The 15,453-nt window shown below is 40.0% G+C and overlaps 1 protein-coding gene across 1 annotated transcript; it reads left to right on the forward strand.

Moving 5' to 3' along the window:
• Positions 1-898: 898 nt before the first annotated feature.
• Positions 899-3,825, forward strand: fosab (Fos proto-oncogene, AP-1 transcription factor subunit b). The gene is made up of 4 exons (XM_088325076.1): positions 899-1,191; positions 2,003-2,224; positions 2,304-2,411; positions 2,783-3,825. Exons 1-4 carry the CDS (start codon positions 1,045-1,047, stop codon positions 3,362-3,364), a joined length of 1,059 nt encoding a protein of 352 aa, XP_088181202.1. The 5' UTR covers positions 899-1,044; the 3' UTR covers positions 3,365-3,825.
• The last annotated feature ends 11,628 nt before the right edge of the window (positions 3,826-15,453 follow it).

Genomic DNA, 15,453 nt, shown 5'->3' on the forward strand with positions numbered 1-15,453 from the left:
AATATTGTTGTGAACTGAAAAATCTTGAAGTGATAACTGATTTGTATTACCAATAAACTGTGATGATTAAAACTGAATGAATATATAGATTTATATCATATATTTGTCGCCGATTTACAATTTCAACCCCGATAACACTAAATTTTCGGGACCCATAGATCTCTGTTGGGACCCATAGATTTTTGAGCATGCGAGTTCCCGGGACCCATCACTTTTCACAGGTAAAATGAACACTGCCTTTATGAGACGCTAAATAATACATAATATAATACACAATCTCCCTTTAATACTAATCACCATGAACTACAAATTATTAAGAGTATGTTTCATCACATCAATTAATAGAAAACAAGCCTAAAGTTTGTAGTCACGTTTGTGACATAATTTGAACGGCTTTATTAAAGAAGGTCACACCTTTAGAAAGCAAGTTGTTCGAAAGTCTATTGTTGTGTTTCAATACCCCGTGTTGCGGGCGTGTCATTGTGTCCTTGAGGTTTTGGCGTTATCAGCTTTGGTAGTTGAGGAGTTTTCACAACACAATTTACTGTTTTGTTGTCTTACGTAACGTCACACCGACCAGCTTCGGATTTACCAGCAGAGCCCGCCCCTTTTTACAGGATGCGCCATATTTGGAAAATGACGTACAGGGGTTCCCTGTCGGAATCTTCCATTCCTTGAAAGCGGGAGAAACACTATTGAAAAAATACGTTTTTTTGTTATTACTGTGTCTTTGTTGCTGTTTTATGTTGAAATTTTTGAGCGTTACATGTATTTTAAAGCACACTCTAGCCTGAAAGTGTATGCTTTTTCCAGGTTTCTGACGTTCTCTCTGAGTGTCTACCTCCCCGCCCCTGTTGACGTCATTCGAGCGGCCCGCTCTCAGGCTATAAAGAGCCGCCAGTGGACTCAGCCTGCAGATCACTCTCAAGACAATTCACTAGGAAACAAGAAGAGCTTTTGGAACTTGAACCTTTTCTGATTTCATTTCACGAAGGGATTTCCTCACATTTTTACTTTGTAAACTTGGATCTTCCTTGTGGAGCGATGATGTTTAATATGTTCAACCCAGAGTGCGACTCCTCCTCCCGGTGCAGCAGCGCTTCTCCGGCGACCGACAGCAACGGCAACATCGGCTGCTACCAACCGTCGCCGGCCGGGTCTTATTGCAGCATGGGGTCGCCACAATCTCAGGTAGGGTTTGCCATCGAAATAGTGTGTTTGCAGCAAATTTTTCTATTTAATGGTATAAAGTATTGAACTGATAAGAAACATAAAGATGATTTCAAACACTGGGCTTAATTAATCAAGAACGGGATGTTGACTGCACAGATATTACATTTGTTCTTCAATGCTTTAGAACAGTGTTTCTCAACTCGTGTGGCGTGTGCTTTGGCAAAATAATGCTCAATAAAAGAACAATATCTGAGGTTCTTTACACCCCTTAACAGTGGATGGCGATAATAAGAAAAAACATGCTCCGTTACCCCATTCATTTTTACAAACTCAAGTTGGTGTTAAAGCTAATGTGGGAATAAGTACTGATAATTTGTGGATGAAAACTTCTGCAGTAGAAATAGATTTTTTCCACCCATAGTGCAGTGTTGATCGTTTAGGTTCAGTGTGTGAGGTTTCTCTGCTAAAAGTAGATTGTTTGAGTACTTTTGAAATAGTGTGTATATATATATATATATATATATATATATATATATATATCTTTTTTTTAAGTATGAACATATTCTACTATTAGGTTCAAACTAATCAATCTTTTCATCCATTAAATTTGAAAAGTGAAATATCTAGGTCGGGACTCTTCATTAGTGTGGGATGGTGGCTCCTGAAGTCAGACAAGTTGAGAAACAATGCAAAACAAAATAATAATATAACTACACTGTTACTTTTGAAACGGTGCACCACAATACAATAACTTGCAAACAACATTTGGAATACATGTTGTTGCATTCATTCTTGATCGTTAACAAATGTTTTATTTCCTCAACTGCAGGATTTCACTGATCTGACCTCCGTGAGTGCCTCATTCGTCCCTACGGTTACTGCTATCTCCAGCAGCCCCGACCTACAGTGGCTGGTGCAGCCCCTCATCTCCTCAGTTGCACCCTCTCACCGGACCTTCACCTCGAGGCCCAGCCCGGCGTACCCCAGAGGCGCCGTCAAGATGTCTGCATCCCGTCCTCACAGCACCACCAAAAGAAGCAGAGTGGAACAGGTGTGTTTGGGTTTTGTTTGCGCTTATCTGTGTGATTTTCACTGGGCAATGTGAGTTCAATGTTTTCTTTGTTTGCTAGATTTCACCTGAGGAAGAAGCTAAAAGGAAAATCCGCCGAGAGCGAAACAAGGAGGCGGCCGCTAAATGCCGCAACAGGAGGAGAGAGCTGACCGACACTCTCCAGGCTGTAAGTATCTCATTTTTGGCTACAGTGGTACAAATTTAAAGTCATTATTTAGCACAGGGGTCGGGAACCTTTTTGACTCAAAGAGACACTAAAGCAAGATTTTGAGAATATTTTGTCAGTGAGGGAGCCACACTGTTAATTTTAAGACCAAATTAAGCAAAAGTGACTTATCTCTGAGTCAGATATACTTATGAAAAGAACCACACCTGTCTGGCAAGCCATACGTTCCAGACCCCAGAGTTCGCAGCTCACACGTAGCAGCTCACACGTAGCAGCTCACACGTAGCAGCTCACACTTAGCCGCTCACACTTAGCCGCTCACACAACTCCCAACAGTGTGGCTTATCCCTCTCCTCGTTTTGTTCCGACAGCAAACAGATCAGCTTGAAGATGAGAAATCCAACCTCCAGAATGACATTGCCAACCTCCTGAAGGAAAAGGAACGGCTGGAGTTCATCCTGGCCGCCCACCGGCCTGTCTGCAAAGTCCCTGCTGAGCTGGACTCCGACTTTACGCCGGCCTCGGTCTCGCCAGCCCGCTCGTCCGAGCCTGCCACCTCCAACTCACTCTTTTCCGGCTTGCCATCATCGTCCCCCTCCACTGCAGTCAAATTGAGCGATCTAGATACCTCGGTGCTCGAACAGTCCCTGGACCTCCTGACCAAGACGGAAATGGAGCGCTCGGTGCCCGAGGTGGACCTCTCTGCCCCGTTTAGCGGCGCTCAAGACTGGGAGCACCTGCACCCTTCGGTGACCAGCGGGGACTTTGAGCCGCCACTGTGCACGCCGGTGGTCACTTGCACGCCAGCCGCCACCACCTTCACGTCCTCCTTCGTCTTCAGCTTTCCAGAGGCCGATGCTTTCCCCGGCTGCGGCGTGGCCCACAGACGGGAAAGCAGTGGAAACGAGCAGTCGTGTGACTCGCTCAACTCACCCACGCTGCTGGCCCTTTGAGAAAGAGGACTACTCCAAAGCCCCATATCACCTGTCATTGCTACTTGACTTACAAACGTGCTCCGAGGGCTACGCACACCATTCGCCCTGCCTTTTAATATTGTAGCATGTTGCAACTAATACCACCAAGTAATCTACAATTTCTTACACGTTTTTTTTTTTCATGGTGCTGTATAACCGAGAATCGTTGTCATTGTAGTTTTTGTGTCCACCGTTAGGAGCAATAGTTTTCCGGTTGTGTGAATGTGGAAATAACTGACAGTTATACCGTTGGCCCAGGTTGGCTATCCTTAACTTTATATGAATGAAGGTTTTCTGTGAAAACACTAGTTTCTATTTTATTTTTTGTAATTAATTTATGAGAGTTGACTTTATTTTTTTACAATGGAAGCAAACAACTCAATGTGACTGAGATGTGAATGTTGATAGAAATAAACATAGCGATATTTCAATTGGAAAAACTTTGGTCTTTTGGTGTTTTTTAATGTCTGTGCTTACACACTGCTTGCACATCTTTAGAACAGCTCAAATTCTATTAGACAGATTGTAAACTATAAGGTAATATTAGTCTGTTTCCTGAACAATATCAGTTGTATTAATTAGAACTTTCACAATTTTTGATACAGGATAAAGATTTCAGTATTGGGTTTAAGTGTCTCCAGAATATTACAAAAACAAACTACTGCTTGTTTAAATCTGAAGTGGCAAACTTTCACCAAAACAGATATTGAATTCCATTGTTGGAGCGGTATTTTGAATTCAATTGTCTTTGTGATTGATATCAACGTTGTGAAATATTGTACGCAACAAGATTGGAAATGGCAGTCCAGGGTAAACATGTAATAAAGTCTTTAAAAGGTAATAGACTCAGGATGAAAGTCAGCACAAAACATATTTCAATGCAGTGCTTAAAGACAGGTCTAAGTTATAATAAAAGTGCAATTTTCATGAATGAAAAAGAATAGTGTATCGTTACAATAGTGCAATGAAAAGAAGTGCATTTATCCATCCATCCATTATCTGCAACGCTTGTCCTCAGTAGGGTTGCGGGGTGCTGGAGCCCATCCCAGCTATCTTCGCGCAGTGGGCAGGGGACACCCTAAACTGGTTGCCAGCCAGTCGCAGGGCGCAATAACATTTCGCTGCAAAAAAAAAAAAAAATCACTAGTGATTTAGTGAAATTTTAATGAAATAACATTTAGCAGCAAATTCTATATATGTCGCAAGATATATTTTCACACTTGTGTGCACTTGTTTAGGGTGGGAAGGGCCTTTGAGAAGGGCCATTATTTGTTTTTTTTTATTCACACACAAAACTTAGCTTGCCTCAAAATTAAGCAACCATTGACCCAAAATGTGTTTAAATTTGAAAAAGCGGCACATTTAGAATTAAAAAAAAAAAACGGGTGGCGTTTTTAAGGGGAGAAAAGTGGTAGTCTAAGTTGAAAAGCCTTCGTGTTTGTTAGTGTGGGTAAAATCTCACAGTTGTACCCATGAATGATAATGGCTTTTCTAAAGTTTGTTTTGAATATCAAATTGTTTGGTACATATTTTTAAAACATAATTTAATGAGAACATTTCTTAACCCTTATGCCGTTTAAGGGTCTCCAGTGACCTAAATCAAGGTTATAAAATGTAATAATTGATGATACTTTCAAACTTATAAAATCAATTTACAATTAGAATATATGATTATGGAGGCATATAATGTTTGACCGGATGTTGTATGAATTATTCATCTATCCATTATCTGCACCGCTTATCCTCAGTAGGGTCGCGGTGGTGCTGGAGCCCATCCCAGCCATCCTCTGGCAGTGGGCAGGGGACACCCTGAACTGGTTGCCAGCAAGTCGTAGGGCACACAGAGGCGGACAACTCACTCGCTTATTCACACCTCGGGACAATTTGGACTGGCCAATTAACCTGACGTGCATGTTTTTTGTGGGGGGAATGTGGGAGGAAACCGGAGTGCAGGGGGAAACCCACGCAGGCACGGGGAGAACATGCAAACTCCACACGGGGAGGCTGCAGTTGCTGGACTTGAACCCTGAATCTCTGCACCGTGGACCTGCGCTAAACACCCAGCCTCCCTGATATTCCTTTCCTTTTGGTGGTCAGGACTGAGTTAGACCCACTAACAAAAGTTAGTGGTGCCAATTCCTAACACAACTTGAGGGTAAAGCATTTATTTATTTTATTTTTTTCATTCATCAAAGAATTGGTTTTCAGAAAAATAACAATTTAAAAGTACATTCAAAAACAACAAAACTGTACCTTTAGAAAAAGGTTGTTTCAAAGACTAGAACATCTAAAGGCGGTTCAGATTTGGAAAAAGGACAAAAAAGATAGTTTGGAACATTTCAGTTGCTCCAACTCGATAATTTATCATGTTATATCTGTTGCCAACTTTATCTGTGCCACAAGTCAAACAACTCTGACGTCAGCATTTTCCTTGACTCGCGCGTTGAGCGCAGCGTGATGACGTCACACTTCCGTGACCAAATGAAGAATTGCGACGAGCTGGTTTGGGCCAGCTTGCAAACATCCCGTTTGCTGCCTCAAAACGCATTCAAACGTGACTATTTCGGCCTTTTCGCCAAATCGTATCGAAATAAACATGGAAACGAAGCTCAAGAAGGTAACAGTGACGCGTCTTTTTTAGTGTGAGATGACGGCACGTTCGTGTCAAGTTGTGTAACAGATAAACAGGAGCCCGAATAGGCGTTACTTCTCGACCAAGCCAAAACGATTTTTTTTAAATCTCAAAACAAAGGAAAAACACCACTGGGCAAAAAAAAAGGTGCTTCATATTTTCTTACTATCGTTTTTCTCACTATTTTCCCATCGTGCCATTAAACATATCTCTTATTTATCCAATCAGTGCTACTATTTTATCTGACGTAACGCAAAGAGGAACTTTAAAGCGATGTACCAAAATATGTACTTCTTTTCCGTTACACAATACAAACTCAATAATTTTTTTCATGTCAGCAATGATTTGTTACGGGCACCTTAAAAAACAAGATCTGAATAATACAACATTTTCTATTCAAATGATAACTATATTGATTAGGTAACCTGTATAAATCGTGAATTAATTAACCTAAAAGTCTGGATGGATATAAATAAATTATCTACCTCCAGAAACCTGCTGGTATGACCCAAAGTTCATGACCATAGGTGAGGGTAGGAACGTAGATCGACCGGTAGATCGAGAGCTTTGCCTTTCGGCCCAGCTCCCTCTTCACCACGACGGACCGGTACAGGGTCCGAATGACGGCAGACGCTGCACCGACCCGTCCGTCTCTTTTTATCCTCCAAAAACGTTCAATTAGAACCATACACAGGGCAGGATACCAAGATCATACTCATATTTTATTCCTGCAGTCCAAATGATTAAAATTGGATGATTTAGTATTTTTTTTACTCCACAACAGCTACTTAAGTTCAACAAAAACACATTGCCAGAAAACATCCATAAATTATTCATTTGGAAAGAGGGAAATTATAACTTAAGGGGCTGTAGTAAATTCATAATCCCAAAAGGTGAGAACAACCAGGAAAAGTACGTGTGTGTCTGTGTGTGGAGTCAAACTTTGGAACAATTTACAAGACGAGATCAAACAATGTCCAACTATTCACTTGTCTCTTCTCCTCTCATTAGCTGCACCGTTTATCCTCAGTAGGGTCGCGGGGGTGCTGGAGCCCATCCCAGCAATCATCGGGCAGTGGGCAGGGGACACCCTGAACTGGTCGCCAGCCAATCACAGGGCACACAGGGACAGACAACTCGCTCGCTCATTCACACCTAGGGACAATTTTGACCGGTCAATCCACCTGAAATGCATGTCTTTGGAATGTGGGAGGAAACCGGAGTGCCCGGAGGAAACCCACACAAGTACGGGGAGAACATACAAACTCCACACAGGAAGTCCACACAGGAGGTTCCCAAGACCTCAGAACTGTGCCGCACACGCGCTAACCACTGTGCCGCCGTGCTGCCCCTATTCACTTGTTTGAATTTAAATCCAGAAAAACATTACTGGTGGAATACAGAGAAAAATACCTGAATGGTAAATGGTCTGAATTTATAATGCGCTTTTCAAGTCAATGAAGACCCCCCAAAGTGCTTTCCAATGTGCTTCACACTTATACCAATGTTATTTTCAACAAAAGAAAATCACAGGTCAAGAAATATCTATTTTTTTTTACTAAGTGTAATCGCTACCTAAGGTCGCCCTCAAGTTTGTTCATAATTTTGCTGCTACGCTGTGCTCTGTGGCACTCGCTTTCGTTTGCGTACAGTGTCATCTGGTCAAATATTACACAATGGGGCTTTTAGTCTTTTTAAACATTGTTTTTTTTTTAATGCCGAAGTTAAAGGGACACTGCGTATTATTTGACCAGTAGATTCTGCTGTATTATGTAGTGCAACTTAAAGTTAGTGCCTCAAATTACAAGGAAGAACACAAACTCGTTGGTGTCAGAAACTTTTAGGTTAGCATCACTTTATGTAAAATAAATACAAAGTTCTTGACATACAAATGCACGTTTATATACTGTTATAGTTAATGATTTTTTGCTAAGGATTCAAATCAATATTGTACTATTTGATAAATTAAGTTGTTTTTTTTTTTTTACTCATAGGAGGCGCTGAATACAAAGGCTCACACACAGCAATTAAAAAAATACAAATATGGCAAGGTAAAGAACAACCATGTGGGATAAGTGACCACATTGAATGGGGACCTCCAGCCAACCACACCCTACCAGAGCTGATTTTCCATAACTATATTTACAGAGCTACCAAATACTAAAAATATTTTAAAAAATACTAAAAAAATATATAGAAATATATACTATAATATAAGATTATAGCAAATTACTAAATATGCATTTTTTTTATAAATACGCTGAGTGTGACAAACATTAAACCATTATATTCCTAATTCTAAACCGTTATATTCCTACCAGAATCCTACAGTGTATTCATTAATTATTCCTATTTTGTTGTTGTTGTTTTAAATTATATTGATGACATTGAATAAGAACCACTATCAACCTAACATGCTGCTCTTTGTAACAAAAACGTTGCAAATCTGAAATGGCTCGTTATCCGTTCTGTAATATGAAAAAAAAATGTGTCAGTTCTGTATTTATATCACAGTGAACCCTCAGTATAACGCGGTTCACTTTTTGCAGTTTCGCTTTTCATTGATTTGCATCGTGCATTGTATTCAGCATTCTTATTGGCTAAATATAACTTTTTACCTGTTTAATAATTGGAAAAAAAAAATAAAGGTTTTTATTTCTCAAATTTCACCTATCACAGGTTTTTGGGGAAACGTTATCCCCGCAATGTACGAGGATTCACAGTATATGATGTTGGATTATATCGGAGCAAACCGACACAAACCCTTTTTTAACTGTTCAGGAAATCAATGTTTACAGCCAGCCCTCCATTTGCTGTTTCTTGTGTTCAAATATATTGACTATGTTTTTAAATTTGTTTTTGAAATGATTTAAAAAAAAAAAAAAAACTTTTGCGTGCCTTATTTGTATTTTATAGTAAATACACTTTGTAGAAGGTCTTTCAAACTCATGGACTCATGGGGCCAACTGCGACCTGCTGGATGACAGTTTAAAGAAGAAGTGTGTATTATGAAGAGCCATTAAACAAATATTGAGTAAAAAAATATATGAACTATGATATAAATGTGCATGGTTTAAGATACTCATAGGTCGAGAAATTATCATTTATTTTACGTTAACATGATCTAATTGTCTACAATTTTGCTACTAACAAAAAATCCTTTCCTATTTTTTTCCTTATTGGTCTTTTTGTTGTTTTTTTTGCTTCTTTTCTTATCCTTTTCCCTTGTTTCTTCTTTTTTGTATTTTTTTCCCTTTCTTTTCTATTTATTTTTTCCCTTTTTTCTTATCTTTGTTTCTTCTTCCTTCATAAAAAGGCTGGTAAAAAAATGAAAAGGAAAATAATGCAGTCTGATCCCTTTGAGTCTCCTTCCTTTTATTTTTCCTTGTTCTTTGTAGCATTCATTTCCGTTGCACTGCACCAAATACCAACATCTAGTGGTCAAATAATTCACACTGTTCCTTTAATGTAGCTGCAGCTCTGTAAATTATTGATTTATAAGTGATTGAATGTTTTTCATATTCTTTGTTTATTTTCAGATCGTATTTGGTGTAGGATTTTTTTTTATAAATTTGTGTGGATTTTTTTGTTGTTGGTGGTTTTCTTGCTGAAAAACTTGATTTGGCACGACCTCATCCAGCACCCGTGGTCCCCAAGTAAATTAAGTTTGAGAACACTGCTCTGAAACGTGGTAATTTCTGCCCGTTGCATCTTGTGATACATGTTAGCTTTAAGCTAATGGAAAAATCATTTGTGTGCGACTCAGAGAGGGAACATGACGCACATTAAAAAAAAAAAGTACAACTGATTGACAGCAAATGACGCAAGGCTTAATCTTCCCCGCCCTTCCATTCTGCGCAATTATCATGTATCCACTGCTTTGTGGAATCAACTCAACAGTGGCTTGCTAAATAAGGTGTGTGTGTGTGTGTTCAACATTTTTTATTTGCATATGTGAGGAATGTTATCACCAACAATAATGTGGTGTGGAAATTTCCAAAAATGACCCCGATTATTTAGTTTTTGCAATGATGCACTTGTCTAACCTCACTGTTGCATAAGGGCCGCACTGTGACTGTCTGCAAGTAAAGGTGCTCCTTGCCTAATAAGCAGTGTGGGGCACGTTACTTACCAATATGCATGAAATCACCTCAAAAGGGGGTAAAATAAAGAAAAAAAGACAGAATGGAAAAAAGAAACAAAAGTAAAAAATACAATAACAAAAGGGCAAAAAGAAGAAATTTTTCTATAAACACACCAACACTGAAAAACCCAGGAAATATGATTTAAACACTTAAAAATCTACCAAATAAAGATAAAGTACAAAACAATTTTACCTTAATATGCTCAACAAATTCAAAGTCAACAACACAGAATCCCCCCCAAAATGCCTATTGACCAATAACAAGAGAAAAAGGGTCTCTGAGGGAACCGGCTGTTGTTTGGTTGGAAGCCGGTTCCTTTCGTTCGCTTCTATGAGCCTGCTAAAAGAGACGTTTCATTCATAAACAACACAAGTCGGTTTTGCAAATAAGCCCCCGTTCGCCTGTTCATTCTTTGAATGGTGACATGATACGAAAAGAAGCGACGTAAACAACTCTGAAGAGAGCGTAAAACCGCCCTTCTGGAAAAGGCTTCAGGTTTGAAGGGGCATGCAGCCGTTTGTGTTCCGTAGCCAAAGTAATACACTGCTTTTGACCGTCTAACTGTAACGGCGGAAAAATAATTAGATAGATTACCGTTACTTGAAAAAAAGGCGGTTACATAACGGCGTTATTTCTAACGGTGTTATTTCCAAGCTGCTGATAAGCATCTATTAATACCTCCTCACAACCCCTGTGAGGATGGAAGGGATGCAGGAGCAGAAATAGCAGGTGCTTTTTTTACCACCCCCTCTTTCCTCCATAACATCAGCATCAACTGCAGTAAAATTAGACCACTATGACGCCAAAGACACGTCGGCTCGGCGGCCCAAAGGAGGGGTGAGGCAACCGAGGCGATGCAAGGAGGGGGGGAGGCTGATGATGTTGTGAGGTAGACTGAATCGCAATGATGGGGATGATGATGAAACAGGCAGGTTCACCCACATAGACAACCTGAGGTGCTTTGAATAGAACATTGAAAAGCACAGCTGGTGGAGGTAAAAAAGGACATAGCTAGGTACATCCTGTGCTCCTGTATCCATACATGGGCAAAAGAAGTACTGGTTTCAAAATGAAAACTAGATGATACATAAATAATTTAAAGCACGGATTTCAAACTCATAGCACAAGGGACATTTGCTGCCCTCAGGATAATACAGGGTTTGTACAGGTGCTTGAATTGTCTTGATTTTTAATGTTGTATTTTCAAGGTTTGAAATTTACCTGTAATCTGGGTGAAATACATGAACTTCTGAACAATTTATAGGATACCCTATGTTTATGACTACATTTTGTGTATTGTTACCCAATTCAACATCTCATTGCAGCCAGGTCATCCTAGAAGGGGGATTATCTCTTGTGCGGCCACTTCTCAAGGGTGTTTTTTGGCTCATGCTGAGGTTTTTTAGTTTTTCCATGCCCGCATGCCGGTTTCAGTTCAGGGGATGGTGTAATTGTGGTCCGTGATTAAAGCATGTACTGTACACATAAATATGACTTGACTTGAATGCTTGAAATTGTCCAAGTCTGCTTAGAAATGACGCAAGCACCGCTTTCTGGTGGCTTTACTTTGCCATTGCATTTCTTTCCTTGTGATTAGTGGCTGCTTGCACCTAAACAGGGCACTATTAAATTGTACGGTATCCTTTGGTTATTGCGGTTAATGGAGACCAGAAGCCCCAGTAAAATGTGAAAAACCCTATTTCGAGATGACGTCCTTATTGGCTGGCAACCAGTTCAGGGTGTCCCCTGCCCACTGCCCGAAGATGGCTGGGATGGGCTCTAGCGCCCCCGCGACCCTACTGAGGATAAGCGGTGCAGATGATGGTTGGATGGTTGGTCCTTACTGACTGAGGGCATACGACTAACAAAATTAACACCTGTAGATCCATATATAAAATTATTGCGGTTGAATGAATGGTCTTTATGGTCATTATAAAAAAAAGTACATCTAAAATCAAATGTCTTGATAAATGACCGCGCAAGATTAAAAATTGTATATGTAAACGGAACATATTTGTGGTTCTGAGAAATACATGATTCGCACCTGATTTGTTCTTTTAAGGGTAATTAAGAAATTGAAAAATTGTCTTTGAAAGTTCTTAAAAAATGCTTGAATGTGGACATGAAAAACCCTGTTAATATGACCTAAAATGAATGGCATTATGTAATTTATCTTATATTAAATTTCTTGTTCTTTCTGGGGGGCAGCTGATACTGGTGTCAGCCTTTATTGCAATTGCAGACACCTTAAAGGGATCTAAAAAATTGGGCTGGTGTTTGTATTCGTGCAGGTACCAGTCCGTTGCTCTAGTTTTTCGGCGTAGAGCATCATCCTGCTCTTTGGAGATTAGCCGGACCTCAGCATTGAAGCTAACTGTAAAGAATTCATCAGATTTCTTGTTTTTTTTTCTTCTCCATTCTGCAGCTGTTTCCCTTTAAGGTTAACAAAGGGTTTAACATGGTCAATGTGTTTTGCCCTGTATTAGCACACTTCAGTTTCCTTGAAGGTGTTTTTTTGTTTTGTTTAAAGTGGCTACCTCGTTTTGCAGGTGTTGTACGGCGACTTGAAATCCTTGAAAATGCTTAAATTTTAAAGTTGTGTTTTCAAGGTTTGAAAAGTGCTAGGACTTTGGGTGAAGTGCTTGAAAATTCTTATCTCTAGGTTAGGTGTCGTGTCTCTAGGTTGGTTGTTTGGCTAGGGTTTGAGCTTCAAATAAGGGTTTTAAACTTATTTTATGTTCTAAAATATAATCTTACCTAGGGTTAGAAACTAAGGTTTAGGCTCCTTATTAGGGGATTAAACTGAATTTAGGGTTCTGAAATAGGGTTCGGGCTTGTGTTGACAGCTAGAGTTAGGTGTAGGTTTAGGGTTAGGAACTAGGGTTTGATGTCCATATAAGGGTTCTAAATTGAATGTAGGTTCCAGAATAGGTTTAGGGCTAGGGTTACGGTTTGAAACAGGGTTAGCGCTAGGAAGTAGGGTTTGAGCTCCGTATTAGGGGACTAAATTTTATGTAGGATTCCAGAATAGGTTTTGTGCTAGGGTTATGGTTTGAAATATGGTTAGGGCTAGGAACTAGGGTTTGTGCTCTATGATAAGGTTTTAAACTGAATGTAGGGTTCCAGAATAGGTTTAGGGCCAGGGTTACGGTTTGATACGGGGTTAGGGCTCGGAACTAGGGTTTGAGCTCCATGTTAGTGTTCTAAAGTGAATGTAGGATTCCAAAATAGGTTTAGAGCTAGGGTTACAATTTGAAACTGGGTTAAAACTAGGGTTACAGCTAGGGTTAGATGTAGCGCTAGAGTTTGAGCTTCAAGTTAGGAGTTAGAACCAATTTTAGGGTTCCAAAAAAAAGGTTGGGGCTAGAGTTGGGTTTGAAACTAAGGTTTAGGCTTTTTCTTTTGATCTGTGCTGGATTTTTTTGTTTTAATGGTACTGGAAAAAATGGAAAATTCGCTTTGAAAGTCCTTAAAAAGTGCTTGAATTTGGCCATGAAAAAGGTTTACTAACCCCAGTATTGTACAGAATTTCACTGATCAAACATAGCAAAGTTGCCTGAGAACATTTTGATACCTGACAATCTACTTGGACAATGACTGGTTCAGATTGGAGATTGTGAAATAAACAAACTATTTGCTATGTCCTTCTAGGGAAATATACTTTATTAGAATACTTCTCAAGTCCCACCAGCGTCAGCAAACAATACTTTTCCACTCCAAAATAAACATTCATTCGGCTTGTCGTTACATGGTTTGTAGTTGTAGTACACAGTTTGGGAGGCGTTGATCTTTGTCAGAGATTGACAGCGTCAGGTACCAGGGCGTGTCTGCGCTCTGCGTCAGCCTTCAACATTCAAGGAATTTTTATCTTTGTGCTCTGGGAAAAATGGGTCACGTTTACACTGTGAAGATTTTAATTACATCCGACACTTAATCGGAAATCTACACAAGGGCCCGCTGCCAGGGAGCAAGTTTTTACCTTCAAGCTGCTTTTTAGCAGAGAAGGACTCACAATTCGGACTTCTGAGACTCATAAAAGATTTCCAACTTATTTTTAAAGGGATTTCCAAATTCTAAAACATACAAAATGTGAGAAAATAGCACGTTTTTATCAAAATATCTATATACTGTATATGCCATTGTTATGTTCCAATTATTTTCCGAAAAAATGCATTTTGAAGGCAGTCTCTCTCGTTTTTGACTTCCTAAGCTCTGACATCATGTGAAGCACACCAGCCCCCGAGCAAACCAGTCATCCTATTGGGTCACATGTTAACTAGCATATGGGTGCAGCAAATGGCAAGCAGCCAAAATCGGGTGAACTGGCAAAAATAACTCACCCAGAGCTAACAGGAGCTGAACTAGCTGGGGCAGGCTGCCATAGAGGACGGACCGGGACCGATCTCCCGAAAAAAGAGGAGTTTGGCTGACAGAAAAAATGGAACCAAGAGCAAAATACTACCACGGCAATAAACAAACTCATCTTGGATTATTTGGTAAATGGTTCAAGACCTGACTTGTTCTTAGGACCCCCGATATTTGACGTTGACATGTGAGTCAATGACTTAAGACTTTGAACCAACAGACTTGGACTCAACAAAGACTTGTGAGTGATTTGCTGAAGACGTCACTTGGAAGGTAAAGACTTTGACTGACTTTTGTGTCAATTACCTGAGATGCAACTAGGACACCGAACATCAGAATTTACACTTGTGGGTCATTTACTTAAGACTTGACTTAGTCTTGAAGAGAAGTGCCACTTTCGCGTCCCGGGCGACCTGCTCCCCACAACTAACGATCACTGGATCGTGGGTGCCTGCTTTTATCTCCTGCTCAATAAAACTAAGAAACTAACGCAATTGGGTTCTGTCTCCGTTCCTGGTGCCTGACAAGGTCTAAACCTGGACTTTGACCGTTAAGACTTTAACTCAGGTGGATTAGTCGGTCATTGGTTTGATACTTAACTTGTTCTTAAAACTTTGAAGACTTTAACCTGACCTTGACATGTGGGTCAATGATTTAACATTTGACCAAAACATGGAACAAAAAGACTTTGACTCAGCGCAGTATTGTGCTTGGAGCTTAGTGACTTGGATTTATTTGCATGTCAATTACCTGGAACATCAAGAATTGTGGTTCATTGACTTGAGCCCTGAGTAGGCCTGAAAGCCTAAAGTCATAGGCTCAATTTGGAATATGAACTTTAAGATTTGGACTCAGCTTGGGCAAGTGGGTCAATAACTTGAGACTTGACTTGGAACCGAAAGGCTCGTACCGGATGGTGACTTGTT

This window comes from Urocampus carinirostris, chromosome 20 (assembly GCF_059441175.1).
Source record: "Urocampus carinirostris isolate Australia breed hairy pipefish chromosome 20, RoL_Ucar_1.0, whole genome shotgun sequence".
In the NCBI taxonomy this organism is placed as follows: domain Eukaryota; kingdom Metazoa; phylum Chordata; class Actinopteri; order Syngnathiformes; family Syngnathidae; genus Urocampus; species Urocampus carinirostris.